Below are 27,985 nucleotides of genomic sequence, written 5' to 3'. Positions count from 1 at the left end.
TGGGGAAAGAGGCAGAAGTTTTTCCTTAGCATGGAATTGATATTGGAAATTTCCTCTTCCAGAGGCCAGAGTGATAATATGAGAGAGGAGGCATTTCCCCCTGCAAAAGGAGTTTGTGAATTGGTGCTACTTTTCCTTTCTTAGCCCCTGTAATTTGCCGAAGCATCCAGAATCATCAACTTCATAGGTTTTTATACTTGAAACTTCTTTACAGATGAAGCAAGTATAGCATTTAATCATCTGAAGTCTCAGAAGATTTCAAATATAGGAATTACAATAATTTGTTACATGCTTTTGTTAACTTTCTCTCTGCTTGTTCCTATCTTAATCCACCTCACAGTAAAGACAGCCTTGAACAGGAAGATAAAAGGGTCCATACAAGCCGATTGTGTTGATATGAATCTCTTCTATTTTTTCAATCACTGATGCTTATAGAACTATTTTTTTAAACCACTAATAGATAGAGCTAGCTCCTTTTCTTTTCTAGCTTCCTCACTGAATTATTATAAACATTAGTACCAAACAAAATGGTAGAAATCCTTAAAAATACAAGTGAAAGACGACAAAGTTTATTTTGTGATACCTTTGGAAAAAAGCAGGAAATGTTTATACTATGTGTTTTAGCATGATATTCTTAGATATTCATCAGTGCTTTCTTGTCGTGACCACGTAACTAATTGACACTTCCATAAGAGATAGGAATAAAACTTATGTTTTTCTTATGGTGAGTAAGAGTGCTGAGTGGGGTGTTTAATATTTCTTGATTGATTATATTCACTCAGCATTTGATTTTCAAGACTGAGGAATCTTCTTTTTTTATTTGCTTCTCGAAACAGATGACTACAAAATGAGTGATTTTTTTTTTTTGAAAAACAAAAAGAAGTCAGTATATGTATTTGTTTTTATGCCTTATTCACAGTGTAGCCCATAGTTACTTAGCAATTGTAGTGCTGAAGCTCTGCTCTTCCTTAAACTATCGAAGATTGGTAGGATATTTACAATATGGGCCATTAAGCTTCGCAGCATAACTATTGAATACCTACTGTATACTAGAGTTTTTACATTTATGATGATTTGAAGAAGGGGATACCAAGATGTAGAATAATTAATAAGCCAGTTGTTATTTGTGTACTGTTTTGTTTTAGAGTATATATATAAATACTCATTTTCGACAAAATGAAATCACAATAAAAATAATAAGACGTATAACTATATAACGTATATTTAGTAAATATTAGCAACCTGGATTTCGATCTTTTCTAAAATGCAGAGTTCTTTTCAACCTTTTACTTTCTTAATGTATGAAATAAGAAGATTAGGTTCAAAATTCTTTGTATCTGGCTATAAAAAGGAAGAAGTCACTACATTTAAAGGTTAGTTTTTTAAAAATTGACTTAAAATTTTTTTTTTCCAGAAATCTTCCTGCCAAATCTATGGAAGAAGCTTTACGTCACCGACAAGAATATGATGAGATGGTGGCTGAGGCTAAAAAACGAGGTATCAAATTTAACTCCAATTGGTATATTTAATTTACTGATTTCAACAGGAAATTAACCTGTTGGTTTATTTCAACAGAAAGGTAGATGGTAAAATTAATCAAGTCTGTCTTTAACATGATGCTGATTTCTTATTTTTCTAACTAAATTTGTTCTTAAAAATAAATAAAATGCTATACTGGGATCATAGTTTTTGTGTGAGTACTTTTACAAAACTAATATGAGGAGAAAGGCAGCAGACTGTCTATGAGGGATCTTGTAACTGTAGTCATAAATCTTGGACTACTCATATTTTAATTTATAAATGAAGATTTTGTTCATGAAATTCACTTCTTTTAAAGGTTTTAGGCTTTTGATATTTTGTAAATTAATAATTTTAATGTTTTAAGAAAACTTCCTATATGGCTTTGAGAATATGCTTTGGAATTAAAATTTGTTTTTGTGACTTAGGAAGTCTCTCTATAGTCCCAGTGGTATCATTTGGACAGGCATATAAATGTATGTACTCTGATGTGTGTAAATTCATACATTTATTCATTGATTTTGTTCTCCAACCAAAAATGTAACATAAGGATAATTTATTTATTTACTAACCACTGTTAGTTTCGGATACATTTTTAGAAAATACTACACAACTGTATATGTTTTTAGACATATGCCTTATTAACAACTGATATTTTTTCTTTTGACTTAAGGGATATTATAATGGTCTACAGTTCTACTTTGTGGCACTGTTTTGGAAATGAAGTTAATTCTTTAACTTTATAGTAAACCTAGGATACATAAGGCCATTTATCTCTTTCTAAAGGGCCTAATTATTTAAACATTGGTTAAGTTTATTTTATTATACAGAATTCAAAATATTTCTAACATTCTCAGCAAATTTTGGTTGACTTTCCATTCTGACTTTACTATTTGACTAATATTTAAGATAGATATTGATAAATAGATAAGATCCTAACAACAGGATATGACAGAAATAACATCTAATTGAGAAATCAGAAGGTCACAACTTTAATCCAGTTTGACACTACCTGGATGGTGACACTCTAGATAGACCTAATGTTAGTTTTCACTTCTGTAAAGGGTGTGTGGTGGGGCAGGTCACCTTGCTCTAGGCTGTCAAGACCTTCTGTCAACAGTTTTTTTAAAGCAGTGGAACCCTCTCCAAAGAAATCTTACATAGAATCTGAATACATAAAAAAAAAAGTGGAGCTGCTTGCTTGGCCTCCTCCTTGCTTTTTAAGATGGTTTCTGAGGCATATGTGAAACACAATTAGAAAACAGTTTGGCTAGCTGATCTCTGAAATGTCCACTGGTTGTAAAATTATATGTAACTGTGTATATATTACTCACTTCTCTATTTTTGAAGCATCTCTTGTTCTGAAATTGTGACTTCTGATTTTCAGAAGGGTGTTGTGAGTATGTGCGTGTTATGGGGATTTTTTAATTTTAGTCTAAGTAGTAAAGTGAAATATCATACTAAAAAGTGTTCACATAATAGTGCTATTGGCAGAATCATTTTTTAATGTCATGTGGTTTTATGTGAGGAAATTCATAAACCCCTTTTATGAAAAACAGGTGTTGGTTAGTTGCTCGCAGTTATTTTTTACGTAGTTGTTAATTCATGACACATTTCAGTTCATTGATTAAGTATAAATAGAATATGTGATATAGTAACCTATTTAAATTATTTTTCTGACCTTTATTTCATTTACTTTTGTAGAATATTAGGTTAATCAAGTTTATTTGCTTTCTCTTTTTTCCCCTCCTTCCTTGTTTCCCCTTTGTTCCTTCCTCTTCTCACTCCCTCCTTCCCTTCCTTCCTTCCTATTATCAGAATATTCTTTTTGAGAAACCCTTTTTTGTAGGCTTAGGTAAAAGGAGAGGGGTGTTCTGATCTAGCTGTTTTGTATTGAAATAATTTTTACTTGTTTAAAACAGAAATTAAAGAAGCACATAAAAGAAAAAAAATAATGAAAGAACGATTTAAACAGGAAGAAAATATTGCGAGTGCAATGGTAATCTGGATCAATGAAATACTGCCCAATTGGGAAGTAATGTAAGTAAAGCAGCCTTTTCCTGAATTCCATTCTCTTTCCAAAGATCTCATGTTTCCAATTCTATGTTTTTATTACTTTTGGCATGTATCTTATGCTTTGGCTAAATTATGCTATTAATCAAGGTCTGAAAAATTTTGTCCTTATCTCTGTACTTTTGCTTTTATAAATCCCTTAGTCTCTACTACCCACTTCCCTTACTGACCACCTTCTATGCCTGTCAGAATCTCACCTGTTCTCTGAGTTGTATCTGAAATACTAGCTGATCTATGAAACTTTTAATTTCCTCAGTTACCGTATTTTCTTAATTCTAACTATTGATGTAATAGCAGGTTTTTGCAAAGAATAAATTAAATGTGTACATTTATTGTGAGATGCATTTATTAAATGTTGAATATTAAAGTGATTTTCAATGTACTTCTCTCATAATCAAGAGAATATGGTATATGTGATCTTTCCTTTTTGTAATGTCCCATTATCCTCTGAGACTAATATACTTCTTGCTGTACTTTGCCTTTTATTTCTTGATAATATTTTTGTACATGCCTTGTCTTCCCTCTAGACTGGAGGGTAGGTGATGTCTTCTGCAATGCCTAGTGTAGGATATGCATTGGGAATTTGTTGAATATTGGCACAGTTTGACAGATATTATATTAGGCTCTTTACATAAGTAATGGTATTTGATTCTTAGAACCTTTACTCCCACTTATTTTATAGGGAAGCTCAAGGTTAGAGAGGTTAAGTGATTTGCCCAAGGTTATACAATTAATGAATGGTTAAACCACATTTGAACTCAGGTCTTTCTGACTCTAAAGCCCACACTTTCAGCAGACTACACTGCCTCTCAAAAACTAGAGCCTTACCCATAGTAAATACTTTGTGATTTTGTTTTTGGTACTGAATTGACAACAAATTTTTATGTTTCTTTCATCCTGTTTTTTCTATCTGTCCACAGATTTTTGATTCTTTCATTGTATTCTTAGTGTAAATGGCAGCTATAGAAGGCAGTTCCCTTTAAATTACTATCATCCCTCCTTTAGGGTACTATATATTTTTCAGTCTTTTGTTGCCTAAAGCGTGAACCCAATGGAAAGAATGTGTCTCTATGTTCTTAAAAATCATTCAATCCCTTGGCCATAGACTAGGTAAACCATCATGCAACTAGTATTTTTGGTATAAAAAGTAACTTTCTCCTTTTTTCTCCCCCTTTAATTCTAGGCGTAGTACGAGAAGAGTTCGAGAATTGTGGTGGCAGGGATTGCCCCCTAGTGTTCGTGGGAAAGTTTGGAGTCTAGCTGTAGGAAATGAACTAAATATCACTCCTGGTTTGTATTCTATATTCAGTTCTTCCCACACATGCAAATAGCCATCTCCAGAGTTACAAAGCAGATTAGTAGACTGGCTGTTTAAAAAGGCTTTACCATGTATAGTGTCATTTTAAGAGCATGCTTCATTCCCCACCTCCCTCTAAAATCTGGTATGATTTAATAAGTAAGTTACTATATTTCATATTGTATAAATAAGATCTGTGGGTTTTCCTTTAATTTACAACCATCAATAATATTCTTGACATTCAAATATATTAACGCTAGGTAACTGCAAAAATTTCTGGGATTTAGGTAGCAGTGGATGAATAATAAAAATATGCAAGGAAAAGTAAAATAATCTAATTATGGAAAGGTTTCCCCTTTATTCAATTTTTTGAATAAATATAATAAACACATAAATATTAAGGGAAGGCTAGAAATTTCTTTTCCTACATCTGTGCTCAAACCAGCACTCTTGGAATGTTTTTATTTGAAAATTTTAAAGTTTGAAAAACAGAAAAAAAAGTAAGAGTCTCAAAGAGTAGTAGTTTGGTTTTCTTAAGCTTCTTAAAACTTGATAAGAATAAAATGTAGAGTAGTTTTGATGAATTAAAAAAATAAAAATAAAATTAGGATAATATCAAATAGAGGAAAATATAAAAGAGTTAATAATGAAAGGTACTAAATTGGTCTGAGTGATAATGACAATGCTAGACAATGGCACCACAGAAAGACTTAAGAACTCTAGTATAATAATGTAAAATATTGTTACTGTTACTTAAAAATTTTTCTTTACATATTTATTGAAAAAATGTCAAGCAATAGTAAAGTACAAACTGTATGTTTTTCCTCCCTCTTCCACCTAATAGGATCAAACTCTTGCTCTTGATCCTATTATAAGTACAAGTCAGCAATTTGGTGTATGTTCTTCCAGATCTTTTTTCTTTGCACATAAAAAAGTGTGATAATTTTTTTTATTAAGATTATGATAGTTTACAACCTTGTGAAATTTCAGTTGTACATTTTTGTTAGTCATGCTGTGGGTACACCACTTCACCCTTTCTGCCCTCCCCCCACCTCCCCCTTTCCCCTGGTAACCACGGATCAGTTCTCCTTGTCTATATGTTAACTTCCACCTGTGAGTGGAGTCATACAGAGTTCATCTTTCTCTGTCTGGCTTATTTCACTTAACATGATACCCTCAAGGTCCATCCATGTTGATGTGAATGGGACGATTTTGTCCTTTTTTATGGCTGAGTAGTATTCCATTGTATATATGTAAAAGTGTGATAATTTTTAAGGTTTCCGTTTTTCTTCCTTTTATTTTTTTCCCCACAAAAAGGAGTTTATGCCATAAGATTATTCTATGGCTTGCTTTTTTTACACTATAATCTATCTTGAACATCCTTCCATGTCAGTACATACAAGTGTACCTTATACATACTATAGCTACACTGTATTCTACAGTTTGGCTGTACTATAATTTATTTAACCATTTTCCCAGTGATAGGTAAATCAGAGACATATATGTTTAAAGAACATCATGGTACTGTTTTTTGTCTCTCACATTAAAAGTGGTTAAAATGAATGAGAATTATTCACATTCAGTAGGAATAAAAATGTCAGAAATATTTAGCAAAAGCCTCAAAAACCATAACATCTGACCTATTTATTCTAGTTCTAAGAATCTACTCTAAGGAAATAGTTAATATTGGGTAAAAATCTTTTCTACAAAGATGTTCATAGCAACAATCTGCATTATATATAACTGGAGAGAATTATACAAAAATCTAAATGTTTATCTTTAGTCTTAAAAGTGATGCCAACTTTGAATAGCATGATCATGTATGATATTTAAAATTATTTTCACAAATATCCTGTAATGAACATGGTATTTTAACCAAACTTTTGTTTTTAATTTTAAACATAGAATTTAAAGGAAGAATTAAGAGTTTTTAATTTAGCTTAGAAAAAGTTACATTCTACGTGACTTAAGTGTTCTCTCCAAATAAAACAAAGACTTCTTTTGCCTTCTGTGTTTGGAACAGATTAAGAGGAAATATATTTACCTATAGTCAGACTTTCAGTTAGATTATTAAAATCCTTCATATGAAGGATTGTTGAATGTATTCTAGTTGTTTAAAATCTCAAGAATCATGCAATCAGTTTTGACTACAGATGAGGTGATGAAGTATTGGTGGCTCTTTGAAGTTTTGTTGAGCACTTTGGCTTTAGAATGTTAGGTATCCTGATAACTTAGACATTAAAATATTGGTTTATTGGCTTTTTTTGATACTGTAATCAAAAAGTTCTTTATTAAGCTAGAAATTTGTAAAGTGTAAAACATAACTGGGTCATTTATTTTCAAAGTAATTTAGGCTTTCTCTACTAAATAATTATGTATTCAGGAATGGAAGGGTACTCATTCTCTTCTTGTTCATTAGTGGTAGGAAGGAAGCTAAACTTCAATTAAAGTAAATTTACTTTTGATAATCTTGTTTACTTTCAGTGAGCTTAGTTTGACTCTTTACCTGTTGCATTTGTTTTAGTCATAAAATTTATAACCAATAGAGAATAGCAACTAAGAATAAGGGTTCTAAAGTCAGTCAAACATGGTTCAAATCTTGGTTCCACTATATATTAGGTTTGTGACCTTGGGCAAATTACTTCACATCTAAAAATCTTAGTTTTCTTCATCTGTAAAATGAGGATAAGATTATTAGCTATCTCAAAGGATTGTTCTAACGCTTATTTGTGATAGTGAATATAAAATTGTAGTGAAAGTGAAATTTGCTCAGAGTGTATATAGTATCATCGTTGTCAGAAAATCAGGAAGTGAAACATACACTGATCTCAAAGTTAGGGTCCAAGGTACATCTTTGCTTCAAGCTCTACATTTGTAGATAGAAAATTAAATAAGTGTGACATGTGCAGTCAAGCATGAAAATGAACTGAGATGCAGGTCGTCGTCTTATAGAAAAGCGCTATAAATCTTCCCTGGCGAGATGTCCTTTGATATTTTGAAATGCATTACCACATTTTTATATTGTATCAATTTTGTGGCTTCCCAAAGTGATGTATTTGTTTGATGAGCCTTTCTTCTTGCACGAAATTTCTAAAAGTTGAGTAGAATAGTGAAACTGGACCTGGCATGGAATCAGTTTGAAATCAAAAAGTGCAAACTTCGATTTGATACCTAACTGCAAAAAAATTATATATCTACATTTTAAAATTATATTCACCTCTTAAATCATTGATAGAATTGGGCACAAATAATAGAAGTTTTAAGTTCCATTTCTTTTTTCTTTTTAAATTTCTTCTTTTCAAACCATTAGTAGTAATGAAAAGTGAACAGAAGGGAGAAGAGATCAGAATAGTAAGGGTCTGTTTGAAATATATCTAGTCAGCTTTTTTATAATGATCTTATTCTTGGCAATATAAGAATACTTATTATGGTACAGTCATGCACTGGGATACTGTGCAGTTGTTAAAAACAAGAACTAAAGCAGATTTATTTTACTAATTTGGAACAACTTCCAATATGATAAAGCAAGATGCAGATCAGTGCATGTAATATGTTGCCACTTTTTCTTTTTTAAAAAAGGAAGATATCTGTTCTATGTATATATATTATATCTCTCTATATATACTTGTGCATGCGTATTTTCATCTTTAGAGCTCTGATAGGTGTAGTTGCATGTGAGGAAAGGAAACTTATTTTTCACTCTATACTGTTTGTACTGTTCGAAGTTTTGAAAACAATCCTATTCAGTATTACCTTTAAAAACAAATTCTTTCAAAAAGATTAATGGAAACAAAAACTACTCTTGATATTTTGGGCAATATATAAATGTTAGTGTTTGGGCAAGAAATAGTTTTTGCTGTTCTGTCATTGAAATTTACTGTATTTATGTAATTTAAAATATCTGTAATGGTTAGTTAGGAAGTAAAGACAATTAAATTTTGGGAATTGAGAAAATACTTTCAATCTCTTCTGTTCTTAAAGTTTTAATGAGATCCTGTATATTGGAAGCACAGAGTGATAATCTCAAAAAGTGATTAGGCATTTAAAGTAAAAAGATAGGGGTAGAGATTTCTGTATGTAGACCCGCTGACCAAATGTGTGAAGTTTAGGTAGCTTTGGGTGGATAGCTTAGGTAGCTTTAGACAGCAATATCATAATGGAGAAACCAGTTTCAAGAGGGAAGAAAAGCAAGAACTAGCATTAATTGAAGGTGTATAAGGTTCAGGAGCTTTATGTAAATTATCTTGTTTAATCATCAGTAACCCCAAGATCAGGTGTTATTTTTCACCAGTTTACAGATAAAGAAAGCGAAGTTCCACAGTGATCACGGAACTTTCTTGAAGTCTCACAGGTAGTGAGTGGCAGAGCTGGAATTTGAATCTAGGTCTGACTGACTCCAAAAAATCCTGTTTCTGCTATTCCACAATGATACTCCTTTAGCAGAAGCATCTGTTCCTTCCTTTTACTTATATTCTGTATTGTAGCTATTTGGATGACCACTCTGCAGTATTTTTACTTGCTGTCTTTCTGGTTGTGTAACGGATAGTTTTGGTAAAATCAGGTACTTCAATTTGCCATATTTTTGATGCCTGCTACATAAGGGGAGACCTGACCTAAAATAGGATTTTTCTCTGTATTTTTAAGAGTAAAAATAAAAATATGTGAATATATTTCTTTCCTATTATTTATGAATTTTTTTTCTTTTTTTCCCCCAGAACTTTATGAAATCTTCCTCTCAAGAGCAAAAGAACGGTGGAAAAGCTTCAGTGAAACAAATTCAGAAAATAATACAGAAGGTGTGGTTATTTTTTTTAATAAAAATTTTTGGATGAAAATCCAGTTACTGAAGACATCGTGTGATTTTTACCATGTGTCAGGACCTGTAGAAATTGCTTTATACACATTATCTTCCTTGATGTTAGTAACCCTTTAAGTAGGTAGTATTATTCTGAATAATACAAGAGGAAACTGAGGCTCAGAGTAGTTAACTTGTAAGCAGTGAAGCTGTGATGTAAACTCAGATCGTTGGACTCCAGAGTCCAGGATTTAATTACATCAGTAAGACTAATGGTGTGAAGTATTTTTGGGCCAACTCTTGCTTAACTTAAAGATAGATGATCTTCACAACTCACTTGGGACCTCCTGTCTCCTCACTCACTGACTTTCACTCGCTTCCTGATATATTATTTATCATTCTTATTGTGCCTTAAACTTTGTTTATTTAATTCACTTATAGACCCCATCTTTCCATCCACTTTTATCAGTTTTTTTTCCCCCTCCTCATTTTGGAGAAAACAGGAACAATTTTTTTTCCTGTCATCATGGTTTATTAAATTTAGGTAAAGCTTTTTTTTTTTTTTTACAGATTGGCACCTGAGCTAACAACTTTTGCCAATCTTTTTTTTTTTTTATTGCTTTTTCTCCCCAAATCTCCCAAGTACATAGTTGTATATTTTAGTTGTGGGTCCTTCTAGTTGTGGCATGTGGGATGCCACCTCAGCATGGCCTGATGAGTGGTGCAATGTCTGCGCCCAGGATCCGAACCGGTGAAACCCTGGGCTGCTGAAGCGGAGTGTACGAACTTAACTACTTGGCCACGGGGCCGGCCCCCAAGTTTAGGTAAATTTATCCAACCATCTCTTGTTGAATAATGAAAAGCTGTTTGTTTGCCAATCTCTTTTCCTTCTATATTTGTTCTACTTCATAGAAAAGCAAACCCTATTCTCTTGGCCTCTAAGGAAAACTCTAAAAATGAACATGGTTTAGGATAGAGAAATGGTACATATTTCATAGTAGTTTTCTATGGGTATGTAAACAACTCTGTTAAATTCCTTGAGTACTCTTTTTTCTGTTTTAGAAAAGTGAAGAGTAGGGTGAGGAAAGTTGACTAAACAAGGTTAGAGAGAGGACTTGATTTCCAGAAGGGTTCATGTATGTATCATCCTGAGACCTGATAGCTATGTCAGCTATTTATGGGAAACTAAAAGTCCAAAGATGAAGATGTAAGAAGTTTTATACTAGCATGGTCTTACAAAAAAATGATGATTTTTTTAAAACCCATTTTTATGAAGTATTGAAAGTACAGGCATACCTTGGAGATGTTGTGGTTTTGGTTCCAGACCACTGCAGTATCACAGTAAAGTGAGTTACATGAATTTTTTGGTTTCCCAGTGCATATTAAAGTTATGTTTACACTATAGTGTTGTCAATTAAGTCTGCAATAGCATTATATCTAAAAAAAAAACAATGTACATACCTTAATTAAATTATTTGATTGATAGAAAATGCTAACCATCATCTGTGCTTTCAGTAAGTCATTATCGTTTTGCTAATAGAAGGTCTTGTAAAAAATGCAGTATCTGCAAAGTGCAATAAGGTGAATCAGTAAAACAAAGTATGCCTGTGTAAAAATTAAAATTATAAGCATTTACTTCTGAGACATTTTGTCATAATTAATGGTAAAAGTTCACTTCAGAAGCAGTTAATTGAATGTAAATGAAGAATTGTTCCAATGAGAAGCAGTGTTTTGTTTAAATTACTGATTTCTTGTTTCCTGGCTGTTTATAATTTGCCGTTGTCATTTAACTTTTTGGCCACTGTCTTTTCAAATATTACTTTTGCTCTATCTCTCCTCTCCTTCTGGGACTCAAATTACATGTATGTTAGATCATTTAACAGTGTCCCACAAGTCTTACACTTTTTTAAAAATTCTTTTTCTTTCTGTACTTCAGTTTAGATTTTTACTGACCTATAATCAAGTTCACTAATCCTCTCCTCTCCTATATTCAGTCTATTAAGTCTGTCCAATGACTCTTTAATTTCAGATATTTTACTTTCTAATTCTAGAATGTCCACCTGGTTCTTTTTGTAGACTCTATTTTTCTGCGGAAATTCTTCATCTTTCAATCTCATACATTTCCATCTATCTTTTCCTCTATTTTCTTTAATGTATTTGTAACAGTTAATGTTCTTGTTTGTTATTTCCCATACTGGATCATCTGCAGGTCTGCTTCTATTGGCTGTTTTTCCCCTTGATTATAAGTCATATCTTCCTGCTTCCTTTAAAATTTTAAATTGTCAGTCATTATGTATAAAAAGAATGTATAAACTGAAAGTGATGTTTCCCCTGCAGAGGAAGCATGCTCTTTTCTGTTAGGCATTTGGGTTATCACCGTAATTCAGTCAGTAACTGAGCTAAGTTGGGGCAAGTTTGCAGCTTTAGATAGACTTAGTTCATCTTGGGTTTCAAATTTCTTGCTGGGAAGACTGTCCTATTTTGATTGCAGGCTCCTCCCTCCACTGAGACACTCTCCCAAGGACCATGTGATTTTTGGTGATTTCATTTTGCCTTTCCAGCTCAGCCTTCTTTGCTACACTAGCACTTAGCACAAGTCCCGTGGAGGAAAATGAGATATATGTTCAGGCTCCTCCAGATCCTATCTATCACATCAGTCTATTTGGCCATGAAAATCTCTTCTGGTTTCTTTCCCCAAGCAGAGTACCTTTGTCTACGGGAAGCTCAATCTGGAGCCCATGCCCAGACTTGGCAGATGCCCCCAGGAAGAAGAACAGCCACTGGTAGCCACTCACCTAGGAAAGACTCTTCTCTGTCTGAGATTTAAATCTTCTAGACCTCTCTGTATCCACAGCTTTCTTAAGCCTTTTTTTTTTTAAACGTGACATTTGAAATTTGTTTTTTCTTAGTTATTCTTGGAGCAATAGTCTTCCCATACCTTCTGTAAAAAGTGGAAGCAGAAATCCTTCACCATATAACTTTCTGATAAACATATAGATATATTCTTCATATAAGAGGCTCTGCTAAGTTCCAGCAAAAGCTATGTGGTATTTCTTTAAATGTCTTGACTCTTCAGATCTTAACTTGCCTTAAGTAACATATATGCTGTGTGATCATTCTGTGTTTACAAGATTGAACTTGGTATAGCCAAGTAATCATTTTAATTTTATCTACCTAGGAAATGCAGGTGTATCTGTTGCTGATCGGGAGGCCAGTCTGGAATTAATTAAGTTGGATATATCTCGTACATTTCCATCTCTCTACATCTTTCAGAAGGTGAGGGTTTCTAACTAGCTTGTAACTGTTATTTTTTTTTTTAAATCCAAGGGAACAGATTCTCTAAATGCATAGCTATTTTTTTTAAAGTAAAATCTATAAAAATTGGAGGCCTGTATATAAAAAGTGTAAAACTTGTAGGAAAATTTTAAAGGAATTTCTATTATTTTATTCCACTGACTGAATGCATTGCAGTTAGCATAGCACATAATATCTTATGTAGTAGGTTCTTGATGTATTTTCATGAAAGTGAATTTCTTTGTTTTACTTCTTACTCTGTAAGGTATTTGAATTTTAACATTGTTGCCTAGTAAATTGTTAAAATATAAAGACCTTTGTCCCCAAATTTAAAATTTTTCAGAATTACTATTGAAAAAGGAAGAAATAGTTTATTTTTTTGTGTAAAGACTGTTATGAAGTTGCTTACACTTTATGAGAAATGGTTACATCTTATATGTGCTTTATATTTGAATCAAGTTTTTATACATGGAATTCCTCTATCTTTTGATTGCTAAAATGAGATAAAAATTTTTACCATTAAGATTAAAATTATTAATAAACTTAGTTTAGCTTGATGGTTTTCTTTTGCTGAAACTATATCAAATGAAAAAATCTGTTTTCTTCATAATCTTATTGTACCAAATCTAAAAGTCTTTCAAATTGTACACGAACTATATAGCCTTGTATCCATCAAGTGATCTTATTTGGCTTTTTTGGTTGTTCACGATTTAATGTTTTTTTATTAATACTTTAGAAAACTTCTTGGCAGAGAGTGCATTTATAGTATTTTTGACAATGATTAAATATAGTAACTAAACCTAGTTATTTAGGAAATGCTAAAGTTTGTTAACATGTTATTTGAGAATTAACTTAGAGACAGTTATTTGGATAGTTTGACATTTCGTTCTTCTTTCCTAAGGGTGGCCCATATCATGATGTCTTACATAGTATCTTAGGGGCGTATACATGTTACAGACCTGATGTTGGTTATGTAAGTATTTGTTTCAGTCTTTTTTTTAAATATAAATATTTAATCTATCTTATCAAAGTGTCCTTTATTGGCTCCCAATTGTCTGTATCTCTATGTCTTTTTTTTCTCAGGCCTATCAACTTACCCAGAGAGGAATCTTCCCATTTTCTACCAGGGACTTATGAGACTGGCTGCTAACTTTCTGGACAGCAGCTGGGGGTTTCACCATTCAATTTGTAAACTTTTATTTTTGCCCCTGCTGTTGGTGTGGTGCCTTGTCCCCTTCTCCCCAGCCCTCCTTTTCCTGATTGTGCCTTCAGAAATAAATCTCTTATGTTTTGCCAGGTTGAGGACAGGATAGGCACCTGTCCATACAGGATAGGGGAGGAGATTTGCTCTTGTTACAAATTTTCAGCCAATCCTAGTTTTAGCCCTACTCCTTGATTTCAGAGGTATCTGATAACTTCAATTCCTGAACCTTCCAGATTTTGTGGCTGAATTGGCTTGCTGCTTATTGGCTTCCCTCTCAACATTCTCCATTTAGTTAAGCTACAGTTTCTAAAATGCTATTCACATCTTTTATCTGCTGTTTATATTATTTTCCATTCTCTTTGTCCTCCTAGGTTAATATTTATTTTTTTTAACTGTTATTTTAGTTGGATTTAGGAGGGAACAAGGTAAAATGTGAGTGTTAAATTTGCCATGTTTAACTAGAAGTCGTTAAACCTTCATCTCTTCACTTTTGTCTTAAACTAGAAGAATTTTAGAGACCTCACAACAGGGTGACTGGTACAACTTACTCTCTTTTCTTGCATGTTCATTTGTACATTTGTTCATTCATTCACTCAAATATTTATTGCATGCTTATTGCTATATGCCAGGCATTGTTCTAGGCACTTGAGATACCTCAGTGAACAAAAGAAAGATTTCTCCCTTTCTGACACTTGGGATTTAGAAGGAGGAGACAGACAATAAACAACCAACAAATAAGTAAATTGTATGTGTGTTACAAGGTGATAAGTGCTATGGAAAAATATGGCACAGTATAGGGGTGAAGTGCCAGGTTTGGGGATGGGACAGGGTGTAGTTATTAAAGAACATGGTCCAATAGTCCTTATGGAGAAAGTGAAATTTGAACAGAGTCTCAACTGTCTTGCTTGTGTATTCTGTAATAGAATTGTAAAAACATTACGTAACCCCTTCACATTTTTAAGTTGACATTTAAATTTTTTCATCATAAGTTTAATTGTAAAGAACTTAATTTTTTCACTTGTTAAATGTTGACATATTTGGGGCTGGCCCGGTGGCATAGTGGTTAAGTTCATGTGCTCCACTTCAGCAGCCTGGGCTTTGTGGGTTTGGATCCTGGGTGCAGACCTACACACCGCTCATCAAGGCATGCTGTAGCTGTGTCCCACATACAAAAAATAGAGGAAAATTGGTACAGACGTTAACTCAGGGCCAATCTTCCTGACCAAAAAAAAAAAAAAAAAAAAAACACCAACAAAAAAACAAAAAATAAAACTCATATGTCTTTTAAAAAGTGTAGCCATTGGAGTTTAAACACTATAATGATTTTATGTATATCATCATCCATTTAAAGAAAAATATATGAGCAAGCTCTTCATTTTATTTTACAGAGCACACAGATTTTTTAGCTCTTTGAATTTATGTAAAATGACCACCTTATAACCTAATGGGTAATGCCAAGCCTCAGTGACAAACCAGTCAGCCAAATCAAACTTATTTTATAATATGAGATAAGAATAATATACGGGCTGGCCCCATTGCCGAGTGGTTAAGTTCGCACGCTCTGCTTCCGTGGCCCAGGGTTTCACCACTTCGGATCCTGGGCGCAGACATGGCACCGCTCATCAAGCCACGCTGAGGCAGCATCCCACATGCCACAACTAGAAGGACCTACAACTAAAAATATACAACTATATACCAGGCTTTGGGGAGAAACAGGAAAAAACAATCTTTAAAAAGAATAGAATAAACTACATTGGAATACGTATTTCATGATGTGATTTAACAAAACAGGTTTTTAACTGCATTAATGAATAACATGCTGAATCTGTGAATAAATCATGTAAAAGTCTTATCTGTAATTTGTTCAGTCTTGAAAAGATTTGGTAATGGTTCACATTCCAGTTATATTTAAAAGATCCAAAGGCATCAATCTCTATTGCTATTTTCTTTATTGGTTCTCCTGGGACTCTCCCTCAAGAGTTATGGATTCTTTGATAAAAGGTGTGGTATGGAAGAGATGAGGTCACTAAGTGAAAATTGTTATTACTTATCTCTATTCTACCATATAATGGAATTCAGTCATATTTCTATTCATATACATGACAGAAAGCCAGAGACTTTTCCCAAACAGTATTTAGAGCTACCCCTTGGTTTCACAATTCGTGCCTCTGAGCAATTCACCATAGTAAGTTTTATAATGGATGAGAACTGTGATTTTCACTTTCTACTGTGAATGTAGTGACATTCTTAGACCATGTTAAGAAAAGAAAACATGTGTAAATTGAGGATGTGGGAATGGATTCCCTTAAAATAATCCATGACAGTGTATAGTGTACTGTTTGGAAAGTCTGTATCTCCAGGGTATGCTTATCCCACTATTTAAGACCACTCTTGTTTAGATTGTTGAATTGTATTAGTTTTCCATTGTGAGGAAATGGTTATGGATTACTTTTGAGTAGAGTAAACCTCTTGAGTCTTGAGTGTCACCTGTTGGTAGGTCCTCTGCTACAAGCTGTAGCCTTTGAAGCAAGGTCGTAGGTAGCTATTATTTTGCCTGGATTGTATCTACTGGCATGTATAGTGAACTGGGTCTGTAGTATGGTGGGACTCTAAGGGGGCCATACCATAAAAGTGGAAGTGAGAAGAGAAACTAAATTTCCCAGTATCTCAGGAGGAGTCAGAAACTGTAGACCAGGACTCAGATTCAACCATAAGAACTTTGTAAGCTTTGTAACTTTCCCACATTTATTTTTCATTAAAGCTGTTTCTTTATAGTGATTATCTATAAAATAAGAAAATATCCCCTAAAATAAGAAAGATCTGTTTGCATGTCTGCAAAGATAATAGAGAATGGGTAATCTGAGTAAATGACCTCCTCCCATGTACTAGCTAGGCATAGGGGAAGAGAAAAAGACTTCAAATAACTTGCTTCTCTGAAAAGCTGATGCTGTAATAATTAGCTTTTTATGTGCATATGTGCATCAGATAGAAGAACCCCATTTGTGCAGTAAAAGTAACAGAGTGGGAATTCAGATTAAAGTGTACTAGAGTTTAAATAGAGCTGAGAAAGTAGAAATAGCGATTTTAGGCAGCCCTTTCAAAACATTTGACTGGGAACAGAGGGGTATAATTGCAAATATTCTTAGTGGTCTCTCTGTGTAAGTCTGTTATACAAATCTCTACCAGAAGTTCTTGATAAACTTTTTTTTAATGTAAGAATGAATATTTTTTATAATAGTAGTTCCATATTACTTATCTGCTCAAAAATGTAAAATAGCTACCCATAACTCACAAGCAAACATCTGTTTGGCTTAGCTTTTTACTCAAGACCTTTCACAATTCGTAAATACATCCTACTTTTCCTAATTTCTCCCATTGTTCCCCTTGTAAATCTTGTGCTCCAACTGGGCTGGTCCTGTATGTATTTGCTCATACATCTTTTCCATCTTGGAATGGTCCTGTATGTATTTGCTCATACATCTTTTCCATCTTGGAATGGTTTTTCCACATTTCTTCCTCCTCTTTTTCCAGGAAGTCAGCCTTACTGTCTCAAGCCCCACAAACTCTTCTTTTTTGGAATTTCAGCAGCACTTCTCATAGATCGCTTTTATTCTTAGTTCCTCACTTTCTACCTCCGACAGATGTGTTATAAGAATGAAGACAATCACCTGATTGTCATTAAACTTGGTGATTCTGTACTTTACTTTGAAAGACTTCAGATTGAAAGAAAATGAAAACTAGGTAGTACGCTGAGAATAGGCTTTTGTAGCAAGTGAAAGCTGATACTTTTTTCTTTTTTCCAAAATTTTCCCTAATACTTTTTAAACCACACCACATGAACAAAAAATATAAAATTAGGGAGGACTCATAATTATTAGTAGGTTCTCTCTGTTTACCTTTGTTTGGAAGTAAGGAGAAATCTTGGTTATTTCTACTTTGTAATATCACTTTGTAATTTTTCAGGAATGCAATAAACTATAGAATTATTATTGTAAGCACATTTTAATTAATTGCTTTTCTCTTTGAAGGTCCAAGGGATGTCCTTCATAGCAGCAGTTCTCATTCTCAATTTGGAAGAGGCGGATGCCTTCATTGCATTTGCAAATCTCCTGAATAAACCATGCCAGCTGGCCTTTTTTCGTGTGGATCACAGCATGGTATGGACATTTGGAAAGGATTGTATTTTCCTTTGACTGTCAGTTTCTGTGGTCTGAATGCCCTTTTAGAGTCAAAAACAATAATTAGAACACTAAGGTAATCTGACCTAAAATAAACTTTTTGCTGAATTTTACTTTTATGAACACTTGACGAAAAGACTCGGAAAGGTGTGCGAAGCAAGATTTTCTGTTAATTTATGATTAAGGATTTAATTTCTCTATTTACAGAGTATACTCTTTAATAATTTTATTGATATTTCTGTCTTTAGATGTTGAAATATTTTGCAACATTTGAAGTATTTTTTGAAGAAAATCTCTCCAAACTATTTCTTCATTTCAAATCTTATAGTCTTACACCAGACATATACTTGATAGACTGGTAAGTCATAACATACATAAAATATAATAATTAAAAGGAAAACAAAGTATAACTTTGCATGTGTTTTAGGAACTAGAGTAAACCTCATGCACAGGATTATACATATAAAAAAACTTTCTTTACAAATAGAAACTCTCACATTTCTGTGGGGAAGCATTTGATTAAGAGTATGGACTCTGGGTTGAAATCAGAATCCCTCAGTTTGTGTTTTAGACTCTTATCTTTTTTTTTTTTTTAAAGCTTTTATTTTTCCTTTTACTCCCCAAAGCCCCCCGTACATAGTTGTGTATTTTTAGTTGTGGGTCCTTCTAGTTGTGGCATGTGGGATGCTGCCTCAGCATGGCTTAGATGAGCAGCGCCATGTCCATGCCCAGGATTTGAACTGGCGAAACCCTGGACCGCCAAGGCAGAGCACATGAACTTAACCACTCGGCCACGGGGCCGGCCCCCAAGACTCTTATCTATAAAATGGAAATGATAATATTGTTTCTGCACCAGGCTAGTTTTTGCCCGCTGCCTAGAAAGCCAAACACCAGGATGATGAGATTGTGGCAGAGAGAGTTTAATCACAAGGCAGCCATGTGAGGAAGTGAGAGCATGAGTCTCAAATCAGCTTCTCCGAAAATAGGGACCCAGGGATATTTATAGGATGGGGGGCAAGTGGACTGAAATGTGGAGATAAGCGGTTGGAGGTGAGGAGAGGTGGGAGATAGGTGATTGGAGGTGAGGAGAGGTGAGGTAATTGATGATGTGTGCAAGTGTAGTCAGACTCCATGCCTCTTCATAGGATGCATGCTCACAAGATGGTGGTGTGAACATGATCTAAGGTGGAGTTTTTATCCTCTTGACATCAAAAGGTTGCCTCTTGTACATCTGCATGGGCCCAGTTGATGAGTTGGTGATCTAAACCAGCCTGGAGTGGACAAAGGGGTTTTTCCTGAAAAGCAGCTCAAACATCCATTACCATGGTGACCCAGGCTCCAGGGAGATGTTATCTATAGGAACCTAGTGGGAGTCTGATAGCATATTGCCTAAACAGCACAGTTAACAATGGGTGGGTAAAACAGCTAAAAACTATAATCAGTAATTGCAAAAAGGAAAAAAAAAAACCTTTAGTTCCTAGCTACTTAATCATCAGTGGCTAACTCTTTGCTAGTTTCAGTCCTTCATATTCTTTGGTATTCCTCATTCTTGAGGGATTTGGGGCTATGACCAGTCTAGCTACTTCCTACTGAATTGGGGCATAGATTTGGGTTAGAGGAATGAAACTGTTTAAGCACTCATTTGGAAATATTCCCTTGTTGCCGGCTTCATGTTGACATTTTTGTATTAGAATTTTGTATCTTGCTCAACAGTTTTGGAACATATGAAAGCACATTTTATAATCAGGTGTCTGACCAGAAGGATAAGAAGTATAGAAAACCCAAATTTCAACAGTCCCTGAAAAACAGACCTAATCCCAGTGGGGCCTCCATCTGATCTCCAGCTGGGGGCAGACATCTGGTCTCAGTTCCTGATAGTCTTTTGTTTTACTGGATATGCAGAGACCACAGCAACGTCCTATACCCTGATCTTTCAGTTGTCATTGATGATGGCTGTCAGCACAGACTCTCTGCCTGGGGGTCATCACATTCCTAAGGAATTCAAAAGAACAAAATTATCAATTTATAGTAGCTGGGAGGATCCATAAAATCTACAGAGCATGCATAGGTTAGTTAGTCAGAAGTCATTGAAAGTTACAATATGATGTCTTTTCTACAATATGGCTTCACTTATGTCAACCTTGTGTGGAGCTGGTATCAATATCTATATCTTGAGTTGCAGTGGAGGTATTTTACATGGATTATCTCATTCAATGCCTGGTACATACTAAGCTCTCAGAAATAATTAATTGCTATTCCTTTATTATTCTTAACACAAGGGCCTATGATAGTTATGATAGTGTTTTTTACTGAGGGCTTTTTTCCCCTAAGGCTTTATCCAGCTTTCTGGCAGAGGAATGATGCCTTATTTAGGTGCAAATGTCTTTTTTCAACTTTCTGATTCCAGCTCTTGTGTTTTAACTTGGAGGGTTTGCCTAGGGCTCTGCGAACAGTAGCCAGTTGATTATAGAACGGGGAGTTAATTTTGCGGAAGAGGTAGAGAATTGTTCTTAAGATAGGTTGTTAAGTGTAATATGAAATACTTAAACCTTAAATCCTAATCATTCAAAATCAGTGGGTTTAGTATAAATGATTAAATTTTAATATAGAAAAATAAATAATGGCATTGATCAAATGTGCTATCTTCTCAGTTGTTTGGGGCTCTTTTGTTTGGACTTTTCAAAAAACTAAGTCATTTTTCAATGTATTCTCTTCCATTCTCACTAGGAACATTAGAGTTCCTTTGGGAAGGACCCAAGATAAAGGGGAGAAGAAGGGTTTTCTATCATAGGACCCAGGGGACCAAAATCAAATACTAAATCTGTAAAGAAGGGAGAAAAAACCCCAATTGTCAGTCTTGAAGATTGTGAACATGAGGCAAATCTGGATCACAATTGATATAGGGAACAGTTTGGAACTAATAATGAGTACTGTGTATAAGAAATTGCCTAGGCATTGCTGGTACCCTTTCTCATTTTATAATTTTTCAATTTTTAATTTTTTTTATTGAGGTAACATTGATTTATCCCTTTCTCATTTTGAACAGTGAATTAATATTCTCTGTACTGCCAAGAGTATGCTTTTTGTTATGCAATTAAATATGTGTTTATAATTTAAGAAGTAGACATGGATTTTTGTTTCACTGCCTTTTGAGCTTATTAGCTTATTACATACAAATCCCAGAATCAGTTATGCAAGAAAAAAGAGGAATAAATAAATGGCAGTGCTAAAGGGTATTTTTTTTTTTTTTTTGGTGGGAGAGTCTTTAGTTCCCTTCCTCAAGTTTCATCAGCACTACCTCAAGTAAACACAGTCTGTGTAAAAAGTCTGTACTTTCTGTGCCAAGGCAATTTCAAGAGAAGTTTTCTAGCACCTGCTCTCCCTACTTCCCCAACCAGAATGCCACCCCGAAGCACCACTGGGTAAGGAATTACATGATCAGACATTGTCAGAAAGGATGAGAAACCTTTTGGTGATTCTGTTGCAGGAGAAGTATTAAGTAAAGTTTGGTGAAGGGAAAAAAAAAACTGGATGTTTGTGGAAAGAGAAGAGAAAAGAGAGAAGTCAGACTTTCTGGTTTGTGTTTAGGTTACTAAAAGATGGTACTTGGGTTCCTCATACAATAATAATAGGTAACTTTCATTGAGCATTTCTTATGTGCCGGGCACTGTTCTAAACACTTTACATTTATTAACTTCTTTAATTTTCAGAAGAATCTTGAGAGGTAGGTAGTTTATTATCTTTTGTTTACTAATGAAGCTGAGGTATGGCAAAGATAAATATCTTGCTCAAGGTAACAAAACTAATAAGTTGCAAATCTTAAGAATCAGACTCAGGCATTCTGGTTTCACAGCGCATACCCTGAACCAGAGGCTCTTTTGCTACTCTAGTTTGTAGTAGGCTGTATCTCTATGTAAGGTTGTAAATTAACATAATGATGTTATTTATGACTTAATTTCCCATTACTCAAGTTCTTTGAGGGAAGAAACTATATTTTATTGGCCTTTTATCCCTAATTAAACACTATTCTTTTCTAGAAATGCTTAATGAGTAAATGAATCAATGAATGAAAAATTTCAATGAGTATTTTCCCCCCTAATTTTAGGATCTTCACACTATATAGCAAATCACTACCACTTGATCTGGCCTGTCGAGTCTGGGATGTATTTTGCAGAGATGGGGAGGAATTTTTATTTAGGACTGGATTAGGAATCCTCCGATTATATGAAGATATTCTTCTGCAGATGGACTTTATTCATATAGCACAGTTTCTAACTAAATTGCCAGAAGATATCACATCAGAAAAGCTGTTCAGCTGTATTGCAGCCATTCAGATGCAGAATAGCACCAAAAAATGGACTCAGGTAGAGTGACATTTTCTTCCCTCTTAACAAATGTGTTAAAACAATCAGTTGACTTGTAAAAAAAGTTATGAATTTCTCAAATGTTAACGCTTAAATTTAAAAAAATATTTAAAAAATAATTTTTGACTTTGAAAAGAAAACCAGATTGTTCCTCTTTGACTGATCTAGATCTATGGCTTTATTTTTATGTAAGTCCAGAGTAGTTAATGAGCTTAGTGAAGTACAACCTACAATTGTCGTGTATTTGCCAGATCCATTATATAATTATTTTGGTCTTTCAAATAGACAACAGTTGTATTTAACACCTGCTGTATATTGAAGGTTTGCAATAGAAAGATTATAATGTATGATCCTGGCTTTTTCGATGCTTAGTCTTATTAGGGAGGCAAACGTATTGGCAGTCTAAAGTTAAGTGACATAAAAGATGGCATTACCTCTTGCTCCATGAATAAATAGACAGTAGGCATTAAAAGCTCACAGTTTTATTGCTTATGAAAATGAAAATGTAAGAATATTGGTCCAGAAAATATTCTGTTACCAAATAGTAATTTCAGAATATTTGGCAAGTGATGAAAACTGGAATGTAATTATATACCATAAAATTGGGTTGAAACAAACAAGAGGATTTGAGAATGGCAGTCTTTCAGGGGACAGAGTTAAGTATACTAAAGCTGTTTCATATTAATAAACTATAGTTATTTAAATCTCTTTAATCTGTGCGGTAGTTTTTTGAAGATTAATCTTTACTTTATATAATTTCCAGGTCTTTTCATCTGTAATGAAGGATATTAAAGAAGGAGACAAGAATAATAGTCCTGCTCTGAAAAGCTAATCTTCAAAATTAACAGACTAATTGAAATATAAAAAATTTTTTTGATAAATGTTTTTTGTTTCCTATGTAAAAAGCATGGAAGAAAATGGAGAAATCTAAAAGAATCAAGACATGGAAAACTACTGATTTTGAATTCCATGGCTGAAGTAAATGAAATGAATAACCTACTGACAGTATTAATAAAAAAGTATTTTGTAGGGAGAGCCATTTTAAAAAAGAAAAAGTTTAAATGGCTAGTACATACTCCATAATTTGGAGTAAACAAGTTTAATGCAATAAATTTTTTTAACAGCTTTGGAGATACTTCGGATTTTTACAACATCTTTTCTTTTTTAACAGTTACCATAAAGGCACTTTGGAGGTCAGAGAATGATTGTTAAATACTACTTTAAGTTCCAAAATACTGTTTGAAATAAACACCTTAGTACATACAGGTATTATCTCCAGTTCCAACCGTTTGAAGATATTGTGGACCAAGAATAAGTAACTTTGATTGTAAATTATTTAAGTCACTGAAGTTGTTGTTGATCTTCATTCACAGACCGGGGCAAGTTTGGGTTATCTGGGAACTGGAAATATTGGTGGAAGATTGTTTAGCATTTGTTTAGGTGTTTTTCTACAGTATCATGTCTATTTGTTTTTGAAGAGAAATTATTTCTTTTCCTTAAGGAATTCCTATCCCTGAAAGAATTTTAGCCTTTCTGTTTCTTGTCTAAGAAATTGTTCATCTAGTAATTTAAGACTCTAACTGGTAGAAGGAGAGTTCTTTGCACTTTAGTGGACTGATGACTTGATTTTGGGAGTAAGTCCATAAATATAAATGAGATTTTTCACTGATAAGGGTAAAAAGTTATGAATTCTAAGAGTTCTTAAATAGCGTGCTACTTGGCAAGACTAAATTTTTTAGTTAAAATTCCTTTACTGTCTGTAGAAACAAAATTTGTTAATTCCAGTTTGAAATTTGAAATCTTAATATGTAGCAAAGTCCATGATTTGTTAAAAACACTGTGTATAATTTTCTAATCAATGGAAATAAGAGTAAAAGAAAAAGATAAAATTAACTTTTTTCTAATGAGCCTAATTTTGATGATATAGTGGATAAAGTAATTATTAATTATTGATAAATTGACATTAAATTTATTATAATATGTTTAATTCTTTAACCTAAAATAAATCACTTGAGTATTATGAGTGGTATCTGTATAACATGTTATTTGGTTAGTAATTAGATTTATAGTGTGCTTTTTTGTTGCAGTTTGGTTTGAAACAACACTTAAGCACACTATTTGTGTTAGTGGTATATAGTCTTCAAACTAACAAGCCTCAGAACCTTGTTAGTATAGTGACTGCCTCTTTAGAAGTATGGGACCAGATGGTACCCATATATTTTTACCCCATGGGTCATTCTAGCCTAGGGACCACTAGTGGAACCCTTTGAAGTTAACTCCTGTCATAGGAGCTTGCTTAGTGGAAACTGGTAGTATAGTAAAATATTGAAGGAGCACCCAGGGTCTTAATCGGTTTTAGAATGACATTTTAACTCTGGTAGCTACTTCCTTGGTATTGGTGGCCCTGATAGAGGGAATGTAACACCTGGCAGTAATCTCATTGAGGTTATACTACTGGCCTAAATTTAATCTTACCTTTGTGTATTTGTTTCCTGAGTTGAATCTAAGTTACTGTATTTCTTTTTCTTACTTTTATTATTGTACAGTTTCTTTACTTTTCAAGTATGATTGTGTATATAAAATGTAAATACAAGGAATTCACTAAGAACCACTGTTAACAGTTATTGTGTAAATAAAACTTGTAAGCAGAGTAATTACTTGAAATGAGTCTTCCTTACTTTGGGGATATCTGGATTATTTAACCACATTTAGAAGAAAAAAGGAATAAACGTGTTTTTTTTTGCCAAATTTCTCTTCCAAGGGATGCACTAGGCCTTCAGTCTCTTAAGACTGACAACTGGCAGCTAAATATTGTATCTTCCCTGGAACCTCCTATACAGGCAATACGGGGTTATTCACATGGTCAGTGGATGACAATTTATTTGGTCAATTAAAAAATAATTTTTCCTGGGGCCGGCCCAGTGGCACAGCGGTTAAGTTTGCATGTTCTGCTTCTCGGCGGCCTGGGGTTCATCGGTTCGGATCCCGGGTGCAGACATGGCACCGTTTGGCAAAAACCATGCTATGGTAGGCATCCCATGTATAAAGTAGAGGAAGATGGGCACGGATGTTAGCTCAGGGACAGTCGTCTTCAGCAAAAAGAGGAGGATTGGCAGTAGTTAGCTCAGGGCTAATCTTCCTCAAAAATAAAATAACTTTTCCTAGGGGCCAGCCCAGTGGCGCAGCAGTTAAGTTTGCACACTCTGCTTTGGTGGTTCACCAGTTCGGATCTCGGGTGCAGACCCACGCACTGCTTGGTCAAGCCATGCTGTGGCAAGCATCCCACATATAAAGTAGAGGAAGATGGGATGGGCACGAACGTTAGCTCAGGGCCAGTCTTCCTCATCAGAAAAAAAAGAGGAGGATTTGCAGCAGATGTTAGCTCAGGACTAACCTTTCTCAAAAAACAAAAAGTAACTTTTCCTAAAATCTTCAAGATAAATGTGAAATAATATGGTGTTTCATTTGTTTGTCTACCTTATATATATCTCACTTCATTGTCCTTTTAGCCCAGGTCTACATTGTCTTATTTAAATGCTACTAGAAGACTCCAGTAACTAGCATAATTTTCCTAAAGTCATAGAATATAGTCATAGTTTTTGCTGATTTCTTTTACATCGATGACCTTCATATAATGTTATTGGTTTGAGCATATTTGTTTGTCTTTACAAAAGTTAGTGGCATTTGCAAAAGGGCATTGAGATTTTCAAAGCCTTTGACTTCAGGATAACAGTTTTCATTGTAGCTTAGGAATTAATGTTATTTTTACACTTTTTAGAGTCTACACTGTTGGAGGGTATAATTCTAAAGCTTATGATGATGGAATAATTTATGTTACTTTATGATGCCATATGGCTTATTTTGATTTTTCATTTCCTATTTTCGTTTGGATAAGAAAATTATTTTGTATTCCATGAGCATATTCAGACAGCAGAGATTGGTATAAAAGAGGCAAAACACATGTGAGGTAGCATTGGAAACTCAGGTTTTAATTTGCCTTGACTAGTTAACATCTATAGAATCAGAAAACAAAGTCTTCCCTCTGGCAGAGAAAGTGATTTTTGTATTGAATTCATATTACTTTGATATTGTCAAAGCAGTGTCCAAAATATGAATTCCCAAATGTAGTAAAACTACATTAATTAGAACTTCACTGCTTTCATAACATGTAAAAATGAAAATTAAATGGAAGTTTTAGAAAGATTTCAGGAAAATTAGCCACTTCAGAGAGAGAACGAAGCCTTGCCCTTTAAAAATATTGTTTGCTTACTAACAGTGTAATTGCAGTAGAAGTGAGCTACTTGGTACTTTGAATGAATGCAGCAACACTTGTTAAGCTGTGATTATGAGCAAAGCACTGCCTCTTAACATTTTGATAGATTACCTCAACTTACAAGTCTTGCTAAATTAGCAAAGTTGCATTTCTTTCCAAACATTCTACCATTCACATTGATCTTCCCTCAGTTCCAATTAATGAGGTTTTAGCATGTGCATTTTGTTTTTTGGGTTGGGTTTATTTTCTAATAAACACCAGGAGGAAATTTGACTTTAGACACTTTTGCAATACAATTTTTTTTAATCTGTTAAATATTTAAGTAAACAATACTTTTTTTTTTGAGGAAGATTAGCCCTGAGCTAACTACTGCCAATCCTCCTCTTTTTGCTGAGGAAGATTGGCCCTGAGCTAACATCCATGCCCATCTTTCTCTACTTTATACGTGTGACGCCTATCACAGCATGGCTTTTGCCAAGCGGTGCCATGTCCGCACCGGGATCTGAACCCGCGAACCCGGGACTGCCAAGAAGCGGAACGTGGGAACTTAACTGCTGCGCCACCAGGCGGTCCCTTAAGTAAAAAAAAAACTTTTGATACTGGCCCTGATATCAGTTCCTCCACATTAAACCCAGCACATATGGGGCTAAAGCCAAAACACTCATTCCCGGTTTACCCCCTGGCTTCCTGGTTCCAGAATCCACTATCCCCACTATCTGCCATGGAGACAAACAGCCAACGTGGCCCACCTGCAAATTCCCTTATCATCCTTCTTCCTGTAAGCAGCCTCCCAAGGCCAAAAGCAGGCTGGTGGGAAGGCTCTGACCAGCAAGGTCTCTGACTCCCTGCCCCTGTCTACAAACAGCCACATTTCTCACAAGCCTTGCCTCCCATCTTTTGGCAAGACAAGACAAAACAAGACAAATTTGAGGACTCACTCTCGTCTCCTGGCTGATACCATCCGAAATAAAAACCCTTTTCTTGCCATA

General features: G+C 34.3%; 1 protein-coding gene across 5 annotated transcripts in view; it reads left to right on the top strand.

Annotated features, from left to right (window-relative positions):
- The window catches only part of TBC1D12 (TBC1 domain family member 12), an 81,066-nt gene extending 55,689 nt beyond the window's left edge, over positions 1-25,377 (top strand). For 4 of the 5 annotated variants that reach the window (XM_070609670.1, XM_070609694.1, XM_070609685.1 and 1 more), the window contains 10 exons: positions 1,415-1,497; positions 3,441-3,558; positions 4,775-4,881; positions 9,604-9,684; positions 12,862-12,959; positions 13,879-13,950; positions 18,210-18,338; positions 18,608-18,717; positions 22,465-22,723; positions 23,487-25,377. In XM_070609670.1, the coding sequence (XP_070465771.1) occupies positions 1,415-1,497; positions 3,441-3,558; positions 4,775-4,881; positions 9,604-9,684; positions 12,862-12,959; positions 13,879-13,950; positions 18,210-18,338; positions 18,608-18,717; positions 22,465-22,723; positions 23,487-23,555 (1,126 nt within the window). In that variant the 3' untranslated portion in view covers positions 23,556-25,377. The remainder of the gene's footprint in view (positions 1-1,414; positions 1,498-3,440; positions 3,559-4,774; positions 4,882-9,603; positions 9,685-12,861; positions 12,960-13,878; positions 13,951-18,209; positions 18,339-18,607; positions 18,718-22,464; positions 22,724-23,486) is intronic. The other variant, XR_011537367.1, reaches the window with a different exon arrangement.
- Positions 25,378-27,985: the final 2,608 nt, after the last annotated feature.

Source organism: Equus przewalskii, chromosome 1, assembly GCF_037783145.1.
Source record: "Equus przewalskii isolate Varuska chromosome 1, EquPr2, whole genome shotgun sequence".
Classification (NCBI taxonomy): Eukaryota; Metazoa; Chordata; class Mammalia; order Perissodactyla; family Equidae; genus Equus; species Equus przewalskii.
The sequence above is the reverse complement of the archived record's forward strand: the minus strand, read 5'-3'. Positions and strand labels throughout refer to the sequence as shown.